The 26,624-nt window shown below is 49.2% G+C and overlaps 1 protein-coding gene across 1 annotated transcript in view; it reads right to left on the reverse strand.

The window, feature by feature from the left end:
• Positions 1-26,624, reverse strand: part of LOC144610505 (phospholipid phosphatase 3-like) — an 86,289-nt gene that overhangs the window by 17,359 nt on the left and 42,306 nt on the right. Inside the window, exons 2-4 of the mRNA XM_078429256.1 lie at positions 26,340-26,497; positions 13,273-13,553; positions 10,765-10,822 (exon numbers count right to left, since the gene is read on the reverse strand). Of these exons, the coding sequence (XP_078285382.1) occupies positions 10,765-10,822; positions 13,273-13,553; positions 26,340-26,497 (497 nt within the window). The remainder of the gene's footprint in view (positions 1-10,764; positions 10,823-13,272; positions 13,554-26,339; positions 26,498-26,624) is intronic.

Consider the following 26,624-nt stretch of genomic DNA (forward strand, 5'->3'; position numbering starts at 1 on the left):
GATTCCTGGAAACTTCTACATTGGATTCAAGTCGGTCGGTTTGCACTGATTTTTCTACATCATGTGTAGAAGGTTTGGCACCCTGCCCCCCCCCCTCCCCAACTCTCCCTCTGCGACTGTTTTATGCTCAACATCCTGCCAGGAAATTCTAAGTTTCCGCAGGAAGAACCAGCCAAAATCCAAATTCAAATTCAAGCTTTTCCAAATGCCGACTCCCAGCCTCTCCATGGATTTAAAGTTCCAGTCAGACTTGCTACTTTTTTCCAGGTCGCCTTGTAGTGATTAATACTATACGGTCTCCGCTGTAACACAAGGAAACAACAACCTTCTGGTTGCACAAGTCTTTAACTCTGGAATGAGCTGCCAGACAAAGCTATAGCAATGGGTGCATAGAACATCCCGCGTGGGTTTGCTCCGAGATCTTCAGTTTCCTCCCACACTCCAGAGACGTACAGGTTTGTAGGTTAATTGTGTACGAAGGAGCTGCAGATGCTAGCTCACATCGAAGATAGACACAAAATGCTCGAGTAACCCGGCAGCATCTCTGGATAGAAGCAATGGGTGACGTTTCGGGTCGAGACCCCTCTTCAGACTGGAGGGATTGGACAGGCTAGATGCAAGAAAAATATTCCAGATGTTGGGGGAGTGCAGAACCAGGGGTCACAGTGTGAGAATAAAAGGGGTAGGCCATGTAGGACAGAGATGAGGAAAAACTTCAGTCCCCGGCAGTACAGGCCCAGACAGCCCAGGCCCGGGCAGAGCAGGCCCGGACAGCCCAGGCCCGGACAGCCCAGGCCCGGACAGAGCAGGCCTGGACAGAGCAGGCCCGGACAGCCCAGGCCCGGACAGAGCAGGCCCGGACAGCCCAGGCCCGGACAGCCCAGGCCCGGACAGAGCAGGCCCGGACAGAGCAGGCCCGGACAGAGCAGGCCCGGACAGAGCAGGCCCGGACAGCGCAGGCCCGGGCAGTGCAGGCCAGGGGCTGCTGTAGGTCCGGACAGTGTAGGTCTGGAGGCCCGGGTGCCGCCTAACGGAGGTTGCGTAGCAACCCACCTCCCGACCCGGGAGGCCGCCATTGGTGGAGCGGGAGCATGTGGCCGCTGGCTGGGTGAGGTCACGTGGGGCGCGGGGCGGTGACGTCACCTTATCCCTTATTTGGGAGTGAGATAGTTGGCAACCCTATCCATATCCCTTCATTCCCTCTATATAACCATAACCATATAACCATATAACAACTACAGCACGGAAACAGGCCCGTTCGGCCCTACCAGTCCACGCCGACCACTCTCTCTGACATAGTCTCATCTACCTGCTCTCAGACCATAACCCTCCAATCCCCTCTCATCCATATACCTATCCAATTTACTCTTAAATAATAAAATCGAGCCTGCCTCCACCACTTCCACCGGAAGCCCATTCCATACAGCCACCACCCACTGAGTAAAGAAGTTACCCCTGATGTTACCCCTAAAATTTTGTCCCTCAATTCTGAAGTTATGTCCCCTTGTTGGAATCTTCCCCACTCTCAAGGGGAAAAGCCTACCCACGTCAACTCTGTCCGTCCCTCTTAAAAATTTAAAAACCTCTATCAAGTCCCCCCTCAACCTTCTACGCTCCAAAGAATAAAGACCCAACCTGTTCAACCTCTCTCTGTAGCTTAAGTGCTGAAACCCAGGAAACATTCTAGTAAATCTCCTCTGTACCCTCTCCATTTTGTCGACATCCTTCCTATAATTTGGCGACCAGAACTGCACACCATACTCCAGATTCGGCCTCACCAATGCCCTGTACAATTTTAACATTACATCCCAACTTCTATATTCGATGCTCTGATTTATAAAGGCAAGCATACCAAACGCCTTCTTCACCACCCTATCCACATGAGATTCCACCCACAGGGAGCAATGCACAGTTATTCCCAGATCCCTCTGTTCCACTGCATTCCTCAATTCCCTACCATTTACCCTGTACGTCCTATTTTGATTTGTCCTACCAAAATGCAGCACCTCACACTTATCAGCATTAAACTCCATCTGCCATCTTTCAGCCCACCCTTCCAAAAGGCCCAAGTCTCTCTGTAGACTTTGAAACTCTACTTCATTATTAACTACACCACCTATCTTAGTATCATCTGCATATTTACTAATCCAATTTGCCACACCATCATCCAGATCATTAATATAAATGACAAACAACAGTGGACCCAACACAGATCCTTGGGGTACTCCACTAGACACTGGCCTCCAACCTGACATACAGTTGTCCACCATTACCCTCTGGTATCTCCCATTCAGCCATTGTTGAATCCATCTTGCAACCTCACTATTAATACCCAACAATTTAACCTTTTTAATCAACCTTCCATGTGGAACCTTGTCAAATGCCTTACTGAAGTCCATATAGACAACATCCACAGCCTTGCCCTTATCAATTTCCCTGGTAACCTCTTCAAAAAATTCAAGAAGATTAGTCAAACATGACCTTCTAGGCACAAATCCATGTTGACTGTTTCTAATCAGGCCTTGTTTATCCATATACTTATATATATTGTCCCTAAGTATCTTTTCCATTAATTTTCCCACCACAGACGTCAAACTAACAGGTCTATAATTGCTAGGTTTACTTTTAGAACCTTTTTTAAACAAAGTCACAACATTCAACAGTTCAACAGTTCATCAGAGCTTTATTTGTCATTTGGTACCAAGGTACCGAACGAAACTACATAGCAGTCGTACACAAAAAAGAACACAAGACACATGACCCCAACACAAATGTCCATCACAGTGACTCCAAACACCCCCTCACTGTGATGGAGGCAACAAAACTTCCACTCTCTTCCCCCACGCCCACGGACAGACAGCTCGTCCCCGACCGACGCGCATAGTCCCCGCAAGGGGATGGAAGTCCCCGCGGCCGAGTCGCACCGGGCGCTGAGACGTCTCGCGGCCGAACCGGGCGATGGAAGGCCCCGCGACCGAGCCGTGCAATGCGCCAATCTTCCGGCACCATCCCCGTTTCTAATGACGTTTGAAATATTTCCGTCATAGCCCCTGCTATTTCTGCACTAACTTCCCTCAATGTCCTAGGGAATATCCTATCAGGACCTGGAGACTTATCCACTTTTATATTTTTCAAAAGTGTCCGTACCTCCTCTTCTTTAATCCTCATAATTTCCATCACTACTCTACTTGTTTCGCTTACCTCACATAATTCAATATCCTTCTCCTCGGTGAATACCGAAGAAAATAAATTGTTTAATATCTCCCCCATTTCTTCCGGCTCAGCACATAGCTGTCCACTCTGACTCTCTAATGGACCAATTTTATCCCTCGCTATCCTTTTGCTATTGACATATCTGTAGAACCCCTTGGGGTTTACTTTTACATTACTTGCCAAAGCAACCTCATATCTTTTTTTCGCTTTTCTAATTTCCTTCTTAAGATTCCTTTTACATTCTTTATATTCCTCAAGAACCTCATTTACTCCCTGCCGCTTATATTTATTGTATATCTCCCTCTTTTTCCAAACCAAGTGTCCAATTTCCCTGGAAAACCACGGCTCTTTCAACTTATTATTCTTTCCTTTCCACCGAACAGGAACATAAAGACTCCGTACTCTCAAAATTTCACCTTTAAATATCCTCCATTTCTCTATTATATCCTTTTCATAAAACAAAATGTCCCATTTCACTCCTTTTAAATCCTTTCTCATCTCCTCAAAATTAGCCTTTCTCCAATCCAAAATCTCAACCCTTGGTCCAGATTTGACCTTCTCCATAATGATATTGAAACTAATGGCATTGTGATCACTAGACCCACATGCCTATCTAAAAGCCTCTTAAATGGCACCATCAAACCTGCCTTCACCACCACCCCTGGCAGCACGTTCCAGGCACCCACCACCCTCTGTGTAAAGAAACATGCCCTGTACATCTCCTTTAAACTATGCCCCTCCTGCCTTGAAGCTATGCCCTCTAGTTTTTGACATTTCCACCCTCGGTAAAAGGTTCTGATTTTGTACCCTGTCTCTCCCATCCAATCTATCCTATTTGAACCTATGATCTGACACCAAAATACTAACAGCCTACCAAGACTTTTTATCCAAGGACTTAACACGACAGGGCAGAGTTAGAATAAGCAGAATACCAAGTGACCTTCCTAGCTCTTATTAAAATAGGATGCTGGGATGTTAGCTAGGAGACTGTAACTGGGAGAAAGATGCCAAGAAGACACAGGGTTGCTAGTAAGAACCTTGTGGGGGATAAATTGACAGACCTAGTTGTGAAGGAGCTAATGAGCGCCTGGATAGAGTGGATGTGGAGAGGATGTTTCCACTTGTGGGAGAGTCTAGGACAAGAGCCTCAGAATAAAGGAGGTACCTTTAGAATGGAGATGAGGAGGAATTCCTTTATAGACAATAGACAATAGGTGCAGGAGGAGGCCATTCGGCCCTTCGAGCCAGCACCGCCATTCAATGTGATCATGGCTGATCATTCTCAATCAGTACCCCGTTCCTGCCTTCTCCCCATACCCCCTGACTCCGCTATCCTTAAGAGCTCTATCTAGCTCTCTCATGAATGCATTCAGAGAATTGGCCTCCACTGCCTTCTGAGGCAGAGAATTCCACAGATTCACAACTCTCTGACTGAAAAGGTTTTTCCTCATCTCAGTTCTAAATGGCCTACCCCTTATTCTTAAACTGTGGCCCCTTGTTCTGGACTCCCCCAACATTGGGAACATGTTTCCTGCCTCTAACGTGTCCAACCCCTTAATAATCTTATACCCCTTAATAATCTTATACTTTAGCCAGAGGGTGGTGAATCTGCGGAATTTGTTGCCACAGACGGCTGTGGAGGCCAAGTCAGTGGGTATACCATCTCCGGGTAATGCAGGACCTCGGAAGAGTCCGGAAGTTTGGGGAATCCCCATCTGCTGGCAATGGACTAGTGTTTAAGAGACAACCCACGTTCAAATTGAAATTCCCAGTCCCTTTTTTTCCTGGAAACTGCAAATGCGTGATTGACTGGAATTAATCAAAGGCTGCAGGATGTCAGAAGCATAGAGGCAAATATTCCGGCATTACATCACTTGTGAAACCAAACTCAAAACGTGTGGGAGTAGGGAGCGTGCTAGACTTAAGTGGAATGAATTTAATGAAAATCAGATCTCGCTCGCCACAGCCTTTTCCATTAAACACCTGGAGATACGATGTGCTGCTGCCAAGACTGTTGTAGCTTTAGAGAGTGGTTCACCCTCCCTCAATAATTAACAACTGGAATAGTCACTGCCCTGAAGTATAAGCCACACTTTATTTTACACTTAAACACTCACAAGGATATTAACTCCTTGAACAATGATTGTGAATGGGGCAAAGTTCATTTTGTTAAGCACCGTTGAATATAAAATGTCATTTTAGTTTAGATTCGAAATACAGCGTGGAAACAGGCCATTCGGCCCACCAAGTCCGTGCCGACCAGCGATCCCCGTACACTAGCACTACCCTACACACGAGGGACAATTGAAAATATTTACCGAAGCCAATCAACGGACAAACCTGCACCTCTGGAGTGTGGGAGGAAACCGGAGCACCCGGAGAAAACCCACGCAGGTCACGGGGAGAACGTACAAACTCCATGCAGACAGCACCCGGAGTCAGGATTGAACCCAGGTCTCTGGCGCTGTGAGGCAGCAACTCTACCGCCACACGCCAGTGCCGCCCAAATGAATTATAGACAATAGACAATAGGTGCAAGAGGAGGCCATTCGGCCCTTCGAGCCAGCACTGCCATTCAATGTGATCATGGCTGATCATTCTCAATCAGTACCCCGTTCCTGCCTTCTCCCCATACCCCCTGACTCCGCTATCCTTAAGAGCCCTATCTAGCTCTCTCTTGAATGCATTCAGAGAATTGGCCTCCACTGCCTTCTGAGGCAGTGAATTCCACAGATTCACAACTCTCTGACTGAAAAAGTTTTTCCTCATCTCAATTCTAAATGGCCTACCCCTTATTCTTAAACTGTGGCCCCTTGTTCTGGACTCCCCCAACATTGGGAACATGTTTCCTGCCTCTAACGTGTCCAACCCCTTAATAATCTTATACGTTTCGATAAGGGGGCATTAGCTACAAGGAGAGGTCAGACAAACATGGTTTGAAGGGAGACTTAATAGAAGAATATAAAATTATGAAAAGCATTGAGAGGTTCTGAACGTCTACTCTTTCTCCCAAGGTCAAGGTTGCTTGGCTCCAAGGTGAGAGCTGGAAAGTTTAAAGGAGACGAGACCAAGTGGATCCGTTGGGCCCAAACCTCTCCTGCATTGGTGCAGCACCCTCTCCTCTCCCCTCCCTCCTCCTCCCTCCCTCATCCCCTCCCCCAACCCCCTCCCTCCACTCCCCTCCCCCTCATCCCACTCCATCCCCCTCAACACCCCCCTATCCTCCCTCCTCCCCACTCCCTCCCCAGGAGATCGATTTAAACTTTAAAATGTGAATAACAAAAAATATAACACCGATTTCAACGAAACTTCTTCCATTAGCACCAAAGGGATGACGGTGAGTAAGGTGGGCCTAAAATTGTCGCACTATCGTGTACCGTTTTGGCTGCAGTTCAGGAACAAACAAACGAGAGTTTTAGTATATGGATGTGCGGGGCAAGTGTTTTGCACAGAGATTGATGGGTGCCTGGAACACGCTGCCAGGGGTGGTGGGTGGAGGCAGATACGATATTGGCATTTAAGAGGTTTTTAGACAGGCAACTTAAACAAACCACATGGATATGTAGGGTACAAAGGTTTGTGGATCACATGTCAGCAGAAGAATAGACACAAGGAACTGAAGGTGCTGCTTTACCAAAAAAAGACACAAAGTGCTGGAGTACTCAGTGGGTCAGGCAGCATCTATGGAGAACTTGGATAGGTGACGTTTCGGTGATCAACTAATTCTTTCTCAGGGGCCAGAGATGAAGTGACTGGACATTTATGAATACGTGTCCAGTCGTTGCTGACACTGTGGCCAACTGACCCATTCGGAAGAGCCAATGTAACTTATACAGAGCCACCTGCAACTGGTGCAATTCTACATTACTCCAGAGTAAAACTGGTTCGTCCAGGATAAAAATAATTGCCAAATGCTTTCCAGACAAAACTGCTGAGAGCTTTTCATGCAAACCCTGTGAAACTCCCTTCACACATCAACAAAGAAACTATTCTTCAAAGGGTCTGTCGTAACATTGGAGAATCCGGTCATTATTTGCGAGGTTTTACGTTGCAAATGCAGCTTGCTACTTAACAACTAGAAATCTGGATCAAAACTGCATGTTTATGAAACGCTTAAGGATTGATTGCACAGTGGTGCAGCGGGTAGAGCCACTGCCTCACAGCACCAGGGATCCTGACCCCAGGCACTGTCTGTGTGGAGTTTGCACGTTCTCCCCGTGACCGTATGGGTTTCCTCCAGGTGCTCCGGTTTCCTCCCACATCCCAAAGACGTGCAGGTTTGTAGGTTCATTGGCCCATCTATAAAACTGCCCTGAATGTGCAGGGAGTAGATGGGAAAGTGGAATAACATAGAACTAGTGTGAACGGGTGGTCGATGGTCAGCATGGACTTGGTGGGCCGAAGAGCCTGTTTGTGTGGAGTATTTTCAAACTAAAGCCGAGTCCACCGAGTACACGCCGACTCACACTAATTCCAAGTTATCCCACTTTTTCATCCACTCCTTGCACACAATAGGTGATCGATCGTCAGTGTGGACTCGGTGGGCCGAAATGTCTGTTTCCAAGCTGTGGCTCTATACACTAAAACTCTCGTTCGTTTGTTTGTTTGTTTGTTCCTGAACTACAGCCAAAACGGTGCATGATCGCACAACAATTTTAGGCCCACCTTACTCACCGTCTAAATTGGTGCTAATGGAAGAAGTTTCATTGAAATCGGTGTTATATTTTTAAAGTTATTCACATTTTAAAGTTTAAATCTATCTCCTCGGGAGGGAGTGGGGAGGGAGGGAGGGGGTGGAGGGAGGGGGGAGGGGAAGGGGGGAAAGGAAGAGAGAGGGGGAAAGGGGGAGGGGGAAAGGGGAGGGGAAAGGGGGAGGGGAAATGGGGAGGGGAAAAGGGGGAGGGGAAAGGGAAATGGGAAAGGGAGGGGGAAAGGGGAAGGGGGAAAGAGGGAGAGGGAAAGGGGTGGGGGAAAGGGGAGGGGGAGGGGGAAAGAGGAAGGAGGAGAGAGGAAGGGGGAGGGGGAAGGGAAGGGGAGGGGGGAAGGGGAAGGTGGAAGGGGGAGGGGGGAGGAGAGGAGAGGGTGCTGCACCAATGCACGGGAGATTTGGGCCCAACTTGGTCTAGTTAAAACTAAAACTAAAGGAGCTTGTGGTGAATTTGAAGCTTTTTTAAAAATTCAGATTTATAATCTAGGAATGGGTTGTTAAGTGTTAAATTAATTCTGCAACGTAAAAATTAGTAGATAACGACTAGATTCTCATCCGGAGAATCTCAAGGGTAGAGTGACTGGCAATCAGGCACTGCATGGGGCACCACTGACCAGAACATCAGCTGAACCCAAGGCCACTAGTGCAGGTCAGAAGCAGAGTCTGACTGCAGGTACAGCAATCTTGAGCAAAGATAGATCATTAAAATTGTTGAAATCATTAGCAACGCAGTGGTGCTGGTTTCCGACGGGCACGGTGACGGACGCCCCACACATCTCTGTCCTCCATACAGCTGGCCAGCTCCTCTTTTGTCTCTACATATGCGTCTTCCATCAACGTCTTCAGCGTGGTCTTGTTTGGTCGTCCCGGGTTCCGTCTTCCATGGGTGGGTTCCCACAGCACAACCTTGTTTGCTGGTGTTTCTGGGTGGCAGTGGCAATGACCAGCGAGCCTCATCCTTCTCCACCTGATCTTCTCGGTCAGGGGTGGAATCTCCCCAAGTCCCTCCAACTGACACTTTGAACTTTTCTGAGCACTCGGGTGTAGATACCATCGAGAGACTTGGACAGTACAATAACATTGTCTCTACACTTGCATGGAAGAATCTCAGTTTGAGACCCTTAGACATCCGAGATGTTCAGATTTTCCCCATGTTATTGAGGACTTTCCAAGCGAGCCCTTTCCGGAACTTGATGTCATTCTCCGAGCTCTGCATCCTCGCTCCCAGGTACTTGAAGTCCTCCATTTTCTTGAGAGATGCTCCACCACTGGTCTTAAGAGGCTCGTGGTCACCACTGGTTAATGTTCATTGAATTTTACCCAGAGAAGGGGAATCGAGCATCAGGGGACATAGATTTACGGTGTTGGGGGAAGATTTAAGGTGAGGGGGAGGTAAAGATTTAATAGGAGCCTGAAGGGTAACTTTTTTACACGAAGGGTGGTGGGTGTATGGAACAAGCTGCCGGAGGAGGTAGTTGAGGCAGGGACTATCACAAAGTTTAAGAAACATTTAGACAGGTATGTGGATAGGACAGGTTTAGAGGGGGATATGGGTCGAGCGCAGGCAGCTGGGACTGGTGTAGATGGGGAATGTTGGTTGGCACGCTCAAGGCCTGTTTCCACACTGTATGATTCTATGACCCAAAGCACAAAGTGCTGGAGGAACTCAGCAGGTCAGACAGCATTTGTGGGGGGAATGGTCAGATGTCCAACCAGCTGAGTTCTCCACCACTTAGTGTTCTGTATCGTCTCTTCCATGCATTCGAGGCCCATTTTATTGCAGAGATTGCAATGCGAATAAACGGCACACTCCTATCCTACCCATGTCTTTTTAATCATGTATCTATATACTGTCAATGGCTCGACTGTCATCATGGATTGTCTTTCCGCTGACCGGATAGTCAGGTGGTCTTGGAGGGGAGGACTGCGGAGCATCCTGGACAATACAGCTCACCCCCTCCGTGACACACTGGCCAACCTGAGGGGCACCTTCAGCAACAGACTGGTCCCACCAAGATGCAGCACAGAACGCCACAGGAGATCCTTCTTCCCTGTGGCTATCAAACTGTACAAGTCCTGCACCTTCTGTCGTGGGGTAGACTGACTCCCCTTCCACCCCCCCCCCCCCCTTCCACAATCTTTGCACATCCCCAATCCTTTCCATTCGTCACTTTAATTTCATGTTTCAAGTATCTTGTGTTTTATGACTGTTGGTGATAAATAAAGTTTAGATTTTTAGATTTAGATTTAGAGATACAGCGCAGAAACAGGCCCTTCGGCCCACCGGGTCCGCGCCGCCCAGCGATCCCCGCACATTAACACTATCCTACACACCCTAGGGGAGAATTTTTACATTTGCCCAGCCAATTAACCTACATACCTGTACGTCTTTGGAGCGTGGGAGGAAACCGAAGATCTCGGAGAAAACCCACGCAGGTCACGGGGAGAACGTACAAACTCCGTACAGACGGCTCCCGTAGTCAGGATCGAACCCGAGTCTCCCGCGCTGCATTCGCTGTAAGGCAGCAACTCTACCGCTGCGCCACCCACACTGTCACGGGAAGAACGTGCAAACTCCGTACAGACAGCACCCGTCGTATTGATTCTATTGTATCGTCTCGTTGCCCACGCAACAAAAGCTTCTCACTGTACCTCGGTACGCCTGACAATAAACCAGACTGTAAACAACAAACTAATGAGCTTGTCGGTAGACGTCAGCACCTCACGGAGATGACTGTGGTGCTCCCTCCCTCCCCATGGCACAGAGCATTGACAGCAGCACAGGTTGGAACTCGCGCGGGGCCTAGTGCTGGACAACGGGACCTGCCGAATCAAACACTCACCGCCAGGTAGAGGAGGGTGTACATGGCGAAGGAGGCGTGGCCAGAGTAGAACGACTTCCTGAGAGTGAAAACACAACAGCCAAAGTGAGTCACACAGTCGTACAGCGTGGAAACAGGCCTTTAGGCCTGTGATGTATATGTAATATCAATGCCAGTGCCCCCTTGAGTCCAAAAGCAGAAGCTGGCAAAGGTGATTTTCTAGAAGTTTCCTGGTGGTTGTGTTATTAAACCTTCTTACAAGATGTCGGGCGTATATTCATTGTGCTAGCCACAACAGGGTCTTACAGCGGACATTACATGGTGTCAGAAGTGGGATTGAAACAGGCCTTTAGGCCCAACTTTCCCACTCCCACCAACGTGCCCCATAGAAAATAGGTGCAGAAGGAGGCCATTTGGCCCTTCGAGCCAGCACCGCCATTCATTGTGATCATGGCTGATCATCCACAATCAGTAACCCGTGCCTGCCTTCTCCCCATATCCCTTGATTCCACTAGCCCCTAGAGCTCTACCTAACTCTCTTTTAAATTCACCCAGTGAATTGGCCTCCACTTTGGCAGAGAATTCCACAAATTCTCAACTCTCTGGGTGAAAAAGTTTTTTCTCACCTCAGGTTTAAATGACCTCCCCTTTATTCTTAGACTGTGGCCCCATCTACAATAGTCCGGCTTGCCTGAGTTTGGCCCATATCCCTCTAAACCTGCCCTATCCATGTACCCGTATAAATGCGGAGGAAAGAACTGCAGATGCTGGTTTAAATCGAAGGTGGACACAAAATGCTGGAGTAACTCAGCCGGCCAGGCAGCATCTCTGGAGAAGGAATGGGTGACATTTCGGGTCGAGACCCTTCTTCAGACTGATATGTACCCGTTTAAATGTTTCTTAAACATTGCAATTGTCCCAGCCTCAACTACCTCGTTCCATACGCCCACCGCCCTTTGTGTGAAAAAGGTGCCCCTCAGGTCACGATTAAATCTTCCCCCCCACCTTAAAGCAATGTACTCTGGGCGGGAGATTCTGTGCGTCTACCCGATCTATTCCTCTCATGAATTTGTACACCTCTATAAGATCACTCCTCATCCTCCTGCGCTCCAAGGAATAGAGTCCAAGCCTGCTCAACCTCTCCCTGTAGCTCAGGCCCTCGAGTCCTGGCAATATAACTCTGTCACTCAGGTGAACGGAAGAGCTCGGTGCCAGAGAGACTCCACAGTACTTCAATGGGCAATGATATACCGCGTCTTATGTGCTGCCCAACATCTTCATGCGTGAGTGCTTGACAACAGGGGTTCTGATAGTCTCGCTTTTCTAACCTCTGTTGTTTGCTGACACGCAGACAATGAGCCAGCTTTGTTTGTTTAAGTCATGGGACCTGGCATTTATTGCCATTCATAATTGCCTCTTTAAGAAAGTGGGCGGATCAGCCATAAGTTCACAGGAGCAGAATTAGGTCATTCGGCCCATCGAGTCTACCCCGCCATGCAATCATGGCTGGTTTATCTTTCCCTCTCAACCCCATTCTCCTGCCTTCTCCCCATGACCCCTGACACCCGTACTAATCAAAAATCTGTCAATCTCCACCTTAAAAATATCCATTGACTTGGCCTCCACAGCCGTCTGTGGCAATGAATTCCACAGGTTCACCAACCTTTGACTACAGAAATTCCTTCTCAGCACCTTTCTAAATTTATGTCCTTTTATTCTGAGGCTATGCCCTCTTGTCCTAGACTCTGCCACTAGTGGAAACATCCTCTCCACATCCACTATCCTGGTCGGTTTAATTGCAGTCTATATGGTGAATGTAGGGCCGAACTGCAGGTCCAGCAGAAAGTCTCAACAGGGTCCAACTCGAGTCCCAGCAGAGAGCCCCAGCGGGGTTTAACTCGCGTCATAAGGTCATAAGGAATAGGAGTTGAATTAGGCCCTTCGGCCCATCAGGTCCACTCGGCCATTCAATCAAGGCTGATCTATCTCTCCCTCCTAATCCCATTCTCCTGCCTTCTCCCCTTAACATCTGGCACCTGTATTAATCAAGAACCTAACCTGTACTGTCCCAGCAGAAAGTCCCAGCAGAGTCTAACTGGAGTCCCAGCAGAGTCTCACTGGAGTCCCAGCAGAGTCTGCAGAAACAAAATGTTGGAGTAACTCAGCGGGTCAGGCGGCATCTCGGGAGATATGGAATGGGTGACGTTACGGGTCGAGACCTTTCATCAGTCTGAAGGAGGATCTCGACCCGTAACATCACCCATTCCTTCTCTCCAGAGATGCTGCCTGACCCGCTGAGTTACTCCAGCAATTTGTGTCCACATTTGATTTAAACCAGCATCTGCAGTTTTTTTCCCCAGCAGAGTCGAGCTAGAGTCCCAGTATAAAGTCCCAGCAGGGTCTAACCAGCAGCTGGATGCAACTGCCACCCCTGCCCGGGTCGGGAGACAGGCTGGCGGTGGGCAGTGCCTGGCTGGGTGGAAAACGGCAACACGTGCTAAACAGAGGCAATTGGCAGCAGCGCCCCACCTGCCCTCAGTGACCGTTGTCACCGTCCCGTTGCAGTAGTAATCCTCGATGTACCCCCTGGAGCAGTTGATCTTGGAGAAGTCCGGCCTGCAGACGGACAGGAAGTTGGGCCTCAGCCTGCCCACGGCCACCTTTGCCAGATCGGTGAGCGACTGGCTCACGGCACAGCCGAACAGGAAGCAGCCGACCTGCTTGTAGATGACCGATACGTAGGGGTTGGAGACAAACGACTTGGTCTTTTCCTTCAGGCATCGGATCCTGTAACTTTCACTGAAGGCGATCTGCAGCGAAACAAACACAAAATGGGGAGGAAAAAAAAAAAATGAATTGTGTGCCATTTCGTCTCCCCGTCCTCCTCCCTCCTCATCCTTCCCTCTCTGTCATCACAGTTGGGTCACACCTTACACAGCTGGGAGTGTGGGACGGATCTGAACATGCACCGGGTTCAGTGGTGCTTTATTCTCACGTGTGCGCTGCGCAGCAAAACTGCTTTCGCAAAGATCACACAAGCTCGAGTCGCCATACCTTGGCGCCATTTACCAAGTTACCGTTTACCGTGAAGAGAGGGGAGAGCAGCACAGTCAGGAGTTTGTTGCCCCCAAGGCTTTTTAAAAAAACTTTAGACTTTGGAGATACATCGCAGAAACAAGCCCTGCGGCCCACCGAGTCCGTGTTGACCACTGTTCACCCCTGACCCGCTAACTCTACATTACACACTAGGGGCAATTTACAGAAGCCAATTAACGTACAAGCCCACACGTCTTTGGGATGTGGGAGTTAACCGGGAGAAAACCCACACAGTCACGGGGAGAACGTGCAAACTCCACACAGACAGCACCCGTAGTCAGGATCGAACCTAGGTCTCTGGCGCCGTGAGGCAACAACTCCACTGCTGCGCTACTGTTTAAGAGGTTTTTTGATAAGTATGAATGAATTAATGTATACATTTATTGGCCAAGTATGTGCATATACAAGGAATGTGCCTTGGTAACATGGACATGCAGGGAATGGAGGGATGCGGATCACATTATGGCAGAGGAGATTAGTTGAACTTGGCACCATGTTCAGCACGGACATTGCGGGCCGAAGGGCATGTTACCGAGCTTCTGGGTGCCAATCCCACCCCACCCCACTACTACCAATGCGGGATGAAGTGGGTAAACACATCAGGGACACTTGCTGAACTTTGCATTCTGATTAATCCCGTGGCGTAACACACACTTCCTGTGGCAACTCCATTCATTACGTCTCAAGGTCAGGGCGACAGGGCTATTGTTATTTAAGGCAGTCGGAAACGGACGCAGCATTTGCGTAGTTGGTAAATTATTGTTCACTCGCGGTACACGCTAACCTTTCAAGTTTCCTTAAGTAACATCCTCTGCCGAATTAAAGTCACTGAAGCTTCTATTTGTGTCTGCGCATCAGGCAGCTCGTTGTGTCTTCCACTCAGCTTTAGCACGGCAGACATGTAGCGCCCAAGGCAGACTTAACATCTCTGTCAGTGCAACTCCAATGCCAAGGTAAATCCTGTGGCACATGAGTGAGTGAGCAACCTCCTCTTCCCAGCGCTGTTCATCACAGGGACAGGCAAGTGCAGATGGCATCCAGCGTGTTAATAACAAACAGGGGTTTCCTCTGCGGGAAGAAACAGCTGACACAGCAAGGCAGTTTTATTAACCCCATCTAGTCACGGGCAGGAGGCAGGAGGGAGTGTTTACAGTACCAGCCACCGCCCCAGGAATCAAAGGCATTTCAAACCTCACTTGGGCGGCACAGTGGTAGAGTTGCTGTGTCACAGTGCCAGAGACCTGGGTTCCATCCCGACTATGGGTGATTTAGATTTAGAGATACAGCGCGGAAACAGGCCCTTCGGCCCACCGAGTCCGCTCCGCCCAGCGATCCCCGCACATTAACACTATCCTACACACACTAGGGACAATTTTTACATTTTACCCAGCCAATTAACCTACATACCTGTACGTCTTTGGAGTGTGGGAGGAAACCGAAGATCTCGGAGAAAACCCACGCAGGTCACGGGGAGAACGTACAAACTCCGTACAGACGGCGCCCGTAGTCAGGATCGAACTTGAGTCTCCGGCGCTGCATTCGCTGTAAGGCAGCAACTCTACCGCTGCGCCACCGTGCCGCCTTAACTGCACACCGTGCTTGTCTGTATGGAGTTTGTCCCTGCAACCTGCGTGGGTTTTCTCCGAGATCTTCAGTTTCCTCTCACACTCCAAAGACGTACAGCTTTGTCGGTTAATTGGCTTGGTAAAATTGTAAAATGGCCCTGGTGTGTATAGGATAGTGTTAGTGTTGGTCAGTGTTAATGTCTGGTCGGCAGGGCTGACAGGCCTGTTTCTGCGCTGTATCTCTAAACTAAATCAAACCAAACTGCAGGCCCGGACAGTGCAGGCCCGGACAGTGTAGGTCTGGACAGTGTAGGCCCGGACAGTGCAGGCCCGGACAGTGTAGGTCTGGACAGTGCAGGCCCGGACAGTGTAGGTCTGGACAGTGTAGGCCCAGAGGCCCCGGCGCCTCCTAACAGAGGTTGCGTAGCAACCCGCCTCCCGACCCGGGTGGACGCAATTGGTGGAGTGGGAGCACGTGGCCGTTGGCTGGGTGAGGTCACGTGGGGCGGTGATATCACCTTGTCCCTTATTTGGGAGTGAGAAAGTTGGCAACTCTTGTACGGTACCTCTGTCTACAGTACAGCACAGGAACAGGCCCTTCGGGCTACAATGTCTGTCCCCAGGATGAAGCCAAACTAAACTCCTCTGCCTGCACATAGATTTACATACTTAGCTAATAAATTAATTACAATACAATTACAATATAATAATCCATATCGCTTCACTCCCTGCATATCCATGTGCCTAGCTAAAAGCCTGATAAATGCTACTATGGTATCTGCCTCCACCACCACCCCTAGCCACCACCACCCCTAGCCACCACCACCCCTAGCCACCACCACCCCTAGCCACCACCACCCCTAGCCACCACCACCCCTAGCCACCACCACCAAGCTTTCTATCAACCTCAGCATTAAAAAAAACTTGCCCCATACATCTACTTTAAACTTTGCCCCTCTCACTTTAAAGCTATGCCCGCTAGCCTTTGACCTTTCCACCCTGGTAAATAGTTTCTGACCATCTAGCCGGTTAACTGGCTTCTGAAAAAATTGTCCTTGGTGTGTAGGGTAAAACTGATGTACGGGTGATCACAGGTCGGCTTGGACTCAGTGGACCGATGGGCCTGTTTCCATGCTCTAAACTAAAGTAAACCCTTTTCTATGCCTCTCATAATTTTATAATCAGATCTCCCCGCAACCTTTGGCATTTCAGAGAAAATAATCAAAGTTTGTTCAACCTCTCTTGCTATTGAGGGCGTGCAGCGCAGGTTTACAAGGTTAATTCCCGGAATGGCGGGACTGTCGTATGTTGAAAGACTGGAGCGGCTAGACTTGTCCTAATTTAGAAGGATGAGAGGGGATCTTATCGAAACATATAAGATTATTAAGGGGTTGGACACGTTAGAGGCAGGAAACGTTCCCAATGTTGGGGGAGTCCAGAACCAGGGGCCACAGTTTAAGAATAAGGCCATTTAGAACGGAGATGAGGAAAAACTTTTTCAGTCAGAGAGTTGTAAATCTGTGGAATTCACTGCCTCAGAAGGCAGTGGAGGCCAAGTCTCTGAATGCATTCAAGAGGGAACTAGATAGAGCTCTTAAGGATAGGGGGTGTGGGGAGAAGGCAGGAACGGGGTACTGATTGAGAATGATCAGCATCTCTGGAGAGACGGAATGGGTGATGTTTCGGGTCGAGACCCTTCTTCAGGCAAGACTGCTGAGACAGACCCCGAGACTGCATCCCTGGTTTCTAGATTCCTCTGTGAAACACCTCAACATTTTATATTTCAATAAGATGTCCAATTTTTTCTAAACAGAAACAATTTTAGTCCCAGGTGCCTCGGTCGTTTCTCATTGGCGGCTGCATCTGTCCACAAAGCAATGATCAGCCCTCACAAAGTAATAAATTGACTGAGAATACTTTGAGACATCTTGAAGTTGCGATAAGGTGCTGCGTGAATGCTAGCTGCTTAAACACAACAAATGGTTGTGATTAATGTCTGGTGCAAGGCCTTTAATCATGGGTTTTGGTTAAAAAAAAATCCACGGCCTTGTGGTTTATGATGTCATCTTCATCCCTTGATGAAAACCTTGCTAGTTTTTCCAGCCTCTATCGTCCCCCCTCACCCCCCCCCCCCCACACTGCCCGGCCCACGTCTGCCAGAGACACACCGATCACTTTGTCAGTAGCTGTGTTACTGCAGAGTCCTCCCGAGCTTCACTAAGCTGCTTTGAAATACCACAGCGGTGCAGCAGGTAGAGCTGCTGCCCCACCTTGCCAGAGACCCGGGTTTGATTCCGACCTAACTGCTGTCTGTGCGGAGTTTGCACATTCTCCCTGTGACCACGGGGGTCTTCTCCAGGTGCTCCAGCTTCCTCCCACATCCCAAAGATATTTAGTTCAGTTGAGAGATACAGTGCAGAGAGAGGCCCTTCGGCCCACCAAGTCCTCGCCGACCAGCGACACCAACACTCTCCTACACACACAAAAGACAAGTTATAATTTCACCGAAGCCAATTAACCTACAGACGTGCACGTCTTTGCAATGTGAGAGGAAACCGGAGAAAACACACACAGGTCACAGAGAGGAAGTACAAACTCTGTGCAGACCACACCCGTAGTCAGGATCGAACCTGGGTCTCTAGCGCTGTAAGGCAGCAACTCTATTGCAGCGCCACCGTGCCGCCCCAATCCCTTTAAAACCACATCCTCTGATTTTGACTCCTTGCAACATAAACCCTAACGTGTTAATATCCTTCCCGATTATAAATGCCATGACTTCACAGGTTTATAGCTCTTGCTCACGGAGGCTATCTTTTCATTTCACTGCTCCCTTTCTTCCAGATGTTATGGCTATTGTAGATCTTGCCACGACTAGGGAACGTTTGTACGTCAGAATGAGTTACTGTACGAGAGCGTGGCACGGTCTCCAAAGCAATGCTGTTCATTACACAATGACATGACCAACACAAGGAATGTATTAATGATAATTTCAGCTCATTACGTCTATGCCTGTGATAATTCCCTGGTGCAATAATGAATAACTCTCCTCCGTGAATTAGTTGCAGAATCCAAACGTTAAACAAACAAAGTCTTCAAAGTAATAAGGCCAACTTGTTACAATGAACCGGTGTAGAGTTCCCATGTCACAGTGTTCCTTCTCCTGAAAGCACCGATTGATGTGTTGTTTTGTACCTCTCTCGCTCAGTCCGATTCCCACAGGTATCAGTCCCAACTCTTTTTCCTCAAAGTCGGCGGGAGCCAAATCATTTCCTTGTGGGGAGACGGACACGAAACTCTGCAGTAACTCAGCGGGTCAAGCAGCATCTCTGGAGAAAAGGAATCGGTGACTTTTCGGCTCGAGACCCTTCCTCAGTTTGATGAAGGGTCTCGTCCCGAAACGTCACCGATTCCTCCTCTCCAGAGATGCTGCCTGGCCCGCTGAGTTACTCCAGCATTCTGTGTCAATCTGCGGCATAAACCAGCATCGGCGCTTCCTTCTCACACATTTCCTTGTGGGAGCAAGTCTTTCCGATTTCTCGCCTTGTTGCAGCTTGTAAACTCTGAATGTAAACAACACCTAGCCAAGTTACATAATGCCCCAACTTCAACCTAGCGGCACTCCCTTTCACTTACAACTTAACCACCTTTATTGCTTCAAATTTAGATTCTTCTAAAGTTATTCAAATGCAAGTGCTATAATTCTAACATGTCGTTTCCAAGTACTCTACGGTAAAATAATTGGGAGGAAAAGATTAAAAAGAAGCCAGATTCCAAATGCGTACAGGTTTGTAGGTTAGTTGGCTTGGATTTAAATGTGTAAATGTAAAATTCCCCCTGGTGTGTGTAGAAAAGTGTTAGTGTGCAGGGATTGCTGGTTGATGTGGACTCGGTGGGCCGAAGCAAAGATACTAGAGGAACAAGATGGACCACTCCGTTGAAAATCGCCTATACTGAAGTGTAGTACGCCAAGGAGAGGAACGCCTGCCATTTTAGTAGGCGAAACCCGCCATTCGCTATGCCTCTCGCAGTGTAATCAACGTTTTGGGGGAAAAGTATGCGCGATGATACCATTAAAATGCAGAATATATCTCATCTATCAATTCCACAGATTTTTGTTATTTTTCTTTTTAAATGTTTCTGCAAGTTTCTGCCTACTAAAATGGCACCATAACATACTACGGTTTCAAGGGTCGAGTGGTCTATCTTGCTCCTCTAGTATCTTTGGGCCGAAAGGCCTGTCTCTGTACTGACCTATATTCTTTTGTCGTTCCTTTGCATAATCCTAAATCTAATAGCGCCTTGGAGGGACATTTATAATTTTGACCGCAATTAAACTGGATGGAGCGGATGTGAAGAGCTTATTGGGAGAATATAAAATTCTGAGGCACAGCCTCAGATTAAAAGGAGGTTCTTTTTGCATGTTCTGGACTAGGTGGATCGAAAAGCTTGTTTCCATGCTGTATTTGTGTCCAAGTCAAGTCAAGTCAAGTTTATTTGTCACATACACATACATGATGTGCAGTGAAATGAAAGCATCCATGCCAGCGCACAGTGAGAGGTGGGTGCCTGGAACTTGCACCCAGGGATGGTGGTGGAGGCAGATACACCAGTCTCATTTTAAAAGACTTTTAGATGGCTGTGCAAGGAACGGAGGGACAGATCACACGCAGGCAAAGGAGTCCAGGACATGCAAACTCCACACGGACAGCATCCGAAGTCAGAATCTAAACCCAGGTCCCTGGCATGGTAAGGCTGTGACACTGGTGGTGTGCGCTTTCAAGGCTATGTACCTTCTGCCGGACAGGAGCTGGGAGAAGGATGAACGACGGGGATATTAAGCCTGCCCAGAGCTGTGGATGGAGCAGACAAGGCCTGTTCACCTTGAATAGAGACATAGAGCATGGAAACATGGCAACTTACCCATACCGACCAACATGTCCAATCTACACTAGTCAAACACAGCCAATAGAAGTGTAGTGGTGATAAGTAGCAACAAATAGTGCGGCACGGTGGCGCAGCAGTAGAGCTACTGCCTTACAGCGGTGGAGACCCGGGTTCGATCCCGACTACGGGCGCTGTCTGTACGTTCTCCCCGTGACCGCGTGGGTTTTCTCCGAGATCTTCGGTTTACCCCCCACACTCCAAAGACGTACAGATTTGTCAGTTAATTGGCTTGGTGTAAGTGTATAAATTAAAAATTGTCCCTCGTGTGTGTAGGGCAGTGATAATGTGCGGGGATTGCTGGTCGGTGCGGACTGGGTGGGCCGAAGGGCCTGTTTCCGCACCATGTGTCTAAATAAGAGCAAGCGGTGGATTTCTGCCGGGCTTTAGTGGACCAGGTTATGTTTTGTGTCTATCTTCGGTTCAAACCAGCATGTGTGGTTCCTTCCTACACATTTCCTCTGCTCCACTGCAAAATCTCCTCAAGGTATGTCCACTTTGAAGAAGTCCTCCTCCTCTCTCCGAGAGTTCTGCAACACCCTCTCATTCATTTGCTCTGTGTCTCTCTACATCACCGTCCATATCTCTCATTTCCCTTTCCCCTGACTCTCAGTCTGAAGAAGGTTCCTGACACCTATTCCTTTTTCTCCAGAGATGCTGCCTGACCCGCTGAGTTACTCCAGCATTTTGTGTCTATCCTCGGTTTAAACCAGCATCTGCAGTTCCTTCCTGTGCATCTTATGTGACGCACGGCAGATAAAGCAGAGGGAGCGAGTGTTTTAATCATCGGTGTCATACGGGAACGCGCCACACTTCCTCAATGCAATGCCAGCCCAGGATCTCTGACGACGGCCCTGACTAACGGTATCACGCATCACCACGGGATGCCTCAGACGATCCACAGGATGTCGAGGAAGCCAGAAATAACGAGGGACTTGGTTGTGGCCCTCTGTCACGCGTTATGTATTCCACGAACCACACCCTGTCCGAAAAGCTGGCCCCTCTCAGTGAAAGGGGGGGGGCACCATGAGGGGGGAAGAACAAGGGGGGGGGGGGCACTAGATAGAGCTCTTAAGGATAGTGGAGTCAGGGGGTATGGGGAGAAGGCAGGAACGGGGTACTGATTGAGAATGATCAGCGATGATCACATTGAATGGCGGTGCTGGCTCAAAGGGCAGAATGGCCTACTCCTGCACCTATTGTCTATTGACCCGCCGTGGGGGAACGGCTGGGAGAGAGGGGGAGAACAATAACGGTCCCAGCAGGGGGAACCACCGTGAGGGAGCGGGAGGGGGGGGGGGGGGGGGGGGGGAACAAGGGCGGACCCGGCATGGGAAACCGCCATGGGGGGGGGGGGGGGGGAGGAAAACAAGGGCGGACCTAGCACGGGATAACTATGGTAATGAATTCCACAGAATCACCACCTTCTGGCTAAAGAAATTCCTCCTCCTCTCCTTTCTAAAGGTACGTTCTTTTATTCTAAGGCTGTGGCCTCAGGTTCGAGACTCTCCAACTACTGGAAACATCCTTTCCACGTCCACTCTATCCAGGCCTTTCGTTATTCGGTAAGTTTCAATGAAATCCCCCTTCCTCCTTCTAAACTCCAGTGAGCACAGGCCCAGAGACGTCAAACGCTCCCAAGTGGACCAAAGGGCTTGTTTCCGTGCTGCAAGTCTCAATGACTCTACCTTTGATTAAAGTTATAAGAGAAATTGATGGACCTAGTGAACGAACCATCCTATCACCAACTAGAACGTGGTCCTGACCTACCATCTACCTCATTGGAGACCCTTGGACTATCTTTCATCAGACTTTATCTTGCATTAAACGTTATTCCCCTTTATCCTATATCTGTACATTGTGTGGAAAGTCTGAAGAAGGGTTCCAACCCAAAATGTCACCCATCCTTTTATCTCCAGAGATGCTGCCTGACCCGCTGAGTTACTCCAGCACCTTGTGTCTATCTCCAGAGATGCTGCCTGACCCGCTGAGTTACTCCAGCACTTTGTGTCTATCTCCAGAGATGCTGCCTGACCCGCTGAGTTACTCCAGCACTTTGTGTCTATCTCCAGAGATGCTGCCTGACCCGCTGAGTTACTCCAGCACTTTGTGTCTATCTTTTGCACTTGATTGCAATCATGGATACAGTCTTTCTGCTGACTGAATAGCATGCAACAAAAAAGCTTCTCACTGCACCTCGGTACACATGACAATAAACTAAACTAATACTAAACTGAATAGCTTTCATTGAAATATTTTAATTTAGTTAATTGCCAAATAATGACGGCCTTTACTTAACTTGGCCACCAAATATTGCAAAACTGTCCACTCAATTAAATCAGGAATGCAAGAAGTGGGAGTCATTATTTTCATTAAGCCATGTTCTGTAATATTCTGTAACCCTTCCTCCTCTTTCCCCCTCCGCTCACACTGTCCATAGAGCCATACAGCATGGAAACAGGCCCTTCGGCCCAACTTGCCCATGCCGACCAAGATGCCCCATCTACACTGGTTCCCACCTGCCCGTGTTTGGCCCACATCCCTCTAAACCTTTCCCATCCACGTACTTTAGTTCAGTTTAGAAATACAGCACAAAAACAGGCCCTTCGGCCCACCGAGTCTGTGCCGACCAGCGATCCCCGCACCTTAACACTATCTTACGGCGGCACAGCGGTAGAGTTGCTGCCTTACAGCGAATGCAGCGCCGGAGACTCAGGTTCGATCCTGACTACGGGCGCCGTCTCTACGGAGTTTGTACGTTCTCCCCGTGAACTGCGTGGGTTTTCTCCGAGATCTTCAGTTTCCTCCCACACTCCGAAGACGTACAGGTATGTAGGTTAATTGACTGGGTAAATGTAAAAATTCCCCCTAGTGTGTGTAGGATAGTGTTAGTGTGCGGGGATCGCTGGGCGGTGCGGACTCGGTGGGCCGAAGGGCCTGTTTCCGCGCTGTATCTCTAAATCTAAATCTACAATCTTACACACACCAGGGACAATTTACACTCAAACCAAGCCAATTAACCCATGAACCCGTACGTCTTTGGAGTGTGGGAAGAAACCGAAGATCTCGGAGAAAACCCACGCAGAGAACGTACAAGCTCCGTACGGACAGCACCCGTAGTCGGGATCGAACCCGGGTCACTGGTGCTGCAAGCGCTGTAAGGCGGCAACTCTACCGCTGGGCCACCTACAAGTACTGTCCAAATGTCTTTTAAATGTTGTTATATAGTACCTGCCTCAACGGCCTCCTCTGGCAGTTGGCTCCATCTACCCGCCACCCTCTGTGTGAACATGGCTGCCCCGCAGATTCCTGTTAAATTAGTTTCGAGATACGGAGGCCTTAATCTCGTTTTACCCACCCCCCCCCCCCAGCCCCCCTGCCCTCCCCCCCCCCCCCCACACACATTAGCTTCAGCAGGTCACACAATAAGTGTTCAGTTGTAGTTCTCTCCTTGGCTTGGTGACTGTGCTAACAGGGTTAAGGCAGTTGCTGAGCGATGCTGATGCATTCCCAGCATCTGTTAGTCATCTTATGACATCTTTATATAACCCTGTGTTAAGGTTAACCTCCAATCAGATTGAACAGATGTTCCCTATATCCACTTAAAGAGGTCTTGTTAAAGTTTCCATCAATTCTGCTGCTCCCTGATGTGGGAAGAGTAGCAATTGTACAGTAGCCTCTGTTAAACGTACTACAGTGAGATGTTTCCGAACCTTACCTATTAGAATAGCTCGCCATTGTGGACTGACATTTTTTTTGTGTTGGCATCTCGCCAGTTGTTAAAGTGTGGATCTGAGCTCTGCTTTGCATTGATCTTGCATTAAGTGCAACATGTTTTCTACTTGACTTTTGGTATTCCATAGACATCACCATCTTCCAGATGCAGCAACACTCTTCACTAAGCACCCACTCAACATCAAGGTATCCTGCACCTATTGTCCATTGTCTATCACAAATTGCTGGAGTCACTCAGCAGGTCAGGCAGCATCTCAGGAAAGAAGGAATGGGTGACGTTTCGGGTCGAGACCCTTCTTCAGATTGATGTCAGGAGGGGCAGGACAAAAAAAGGATATCGGTGGAGACAGGAAGACAGTGGGAGATCTAGGAAGGGGGAGGGGAAGGGAGGGACAGAGGAACTATCTAAAGTTGGAGAAGTCAATGTTCACAACCGCTGGGGTGTAAGCTGCCCAAGCGAAATATGAGGTGCTGTTCCTCACTATGACACTGGAGGAGGCCCATGACAGAAAGGACGGACTGGGAGTGGGAGGGGGAGTTGAAGTGCTCAGCAAACGTCACCCATTCCTTCTCTCCAGAGATGCTGCCTGACCCGCTGAGTTACTCCAGCATTTTGTGATACCTTCGATCTGCACCAGCACCTGCAGTTATTTTCCTACACTTAACATCAAGATTCTTATCTTCCCATCCCATCTCCACGTCTCCTCACTCATCCCAGTCCTGTAGTTGTCTCACCAACTCCATCTACCTTGTGAAGCTGGTTCTTTTCCCATTTTAGTTTGGTTTAGAGATACAGCGTGGAAGGAGGCCCTTCGGCCCACCGAGTCTGCATCGACCAGCGATCCCCGCACACTACACATCCTAGGGACAATTTACAATTTTACCGAAGCCAATTAACCTACAAACCTGCACGTCTTTAGAGTGGACGTCTGGAGAAAACCTACGTGGTCAAACAGAGAATGTACAAACTCCGTACAGACAGCACCCGAGGTCATGATCAAACCCGGGTCCTTGGCACTGCAAGGCAACAAGTCTACAAAGTAAAGGACTGCTTGGACATCATTCCACCCAAGCCGTGAAGAAGCGAGTTTTAAAGTGTCCCCAATTTCTCCCACTGTGTGAATTTAGCAGCACCTGCAGAAGCCCACACGGTCTTGCTGTAATCTGAGTGTGTGGGACCAGGCTGCCACAAGAGCATCTTCACTGGGAGGAACACTGGCCTTCTCACCCACTGTGGGGAAGGCATCACCTCCTGGCACAGTTTTACAAGGGTAGCATGGTGGCATAGCAGTAGAGTTGCTGTTTACAGCGCTTGCAGTGCCAGAGACCTGGGTTCGATCCTGACTACGGGCGCTGTCTGTACGGAGTTTGCACGTTCTCCCTGTGACCTGCGTGGGTTTTCTCCTCTGCAGAGGTTTGCAAGGAGAGAACATGCCACCAAAGCCAAGCCTGTTGTAACCCTCAGCGCTTCAACTCCCCCTCCCATTCGCACTCTGACCCAGGGCCGTCTTAACGCATGGGCCTGATGGGCACTTACCCAGGGCCCCACGAGCATAGGGGCCCCATGCTGATCTGTGTATGTTAAGTGACTTGCAATAAATAAATACTACTTTAAAAATGTAGGTTCAATAAGTGCTTTTTTCGCAACATTTTCCATCCCTAAGTGCTTCTCACAGCGATCTATAAGTGCTCTTCGCAACAATGTAGCACCCTAAGTCCATCGCTAAGTGCTTTTCGGTAAGTGCTTTTCGCCGGCACGACAGGGGGGGGCTGGTAGGGAAAGGGGGGTGGGGGAGAGTAACGGTGGGGGCCCCAGTACACTGCTTTGCCCGGGGGCCCATAATGCTGTAAAAACAGCCCTGCTCTGACCTTTCTGTCCTGGGCCTCTTCCACTGTCAGAGTGAGGCCCAGCGCAAATTGGAGGAACAGCACCTCATATTTCGCTTGGGTTTACATCCCAGCGGTATGAACATGACTTCTCTAACTTCAGATAGTCCCTGCTTTCCCTCTATATCCCCTCCCACTTCCCAGTTCTCCCACCAGCCTTCCCGTCTCCGACTACATTCTCTCTTTGTCCCGCCACCCTCCCCGACTTCAGTCTGAGGAAGGGTCTCGACCTGAAACGTCGCCCATTCCTTCTCTCCCGAGATGCGGCCTGACCCGCTGAGTTACTCCGGCATTGTGCGTCTGCCTGCCTGTGGTGACCCTCCGGGCCCACCTTCCCGTAATCGTCGAAGGTGCAAGCGCTCACAAGCTTACCGCAATGACGGTGATCAGAATGCCAGTGATGCTGAGCACAAGGTCGCTGATGGTGTCCAGTTCCTTCAGTGGGTACTTGATGGCCTCGTCGTCGCAGTAGAAGCCACGCTTGTATGGCAAGACGAGGTTGAACTCCACCATGAAGAAGGGCAGGGAGGCTGCGGGAGACAAGACAATGCGGTGAGCGAGGAGGAAGCAGGGCCACAGTGGCATCAGCTCTTGTCGAGACCACGTCCCACAGCGTCCCATGCATGAACCACTTCTGTAAACGGTGATGTAAACCAC

Source organism: Rhinoraja longicauda, chromosome 37, assembly GCF_053455715.1.
Source record: "Rhinoraja longicauda isolate Sanriku21f chromosome 37, sRhiLon1.1, whole genome shotgun sequence".
Classification (NCBI taxonomy): Eukaryota; Metazoa; Chordata; class Chondrichthyes; order Rajiformes; family Arhynchobatidae; genus Rhinoraja; species Rhinoraja longicauda.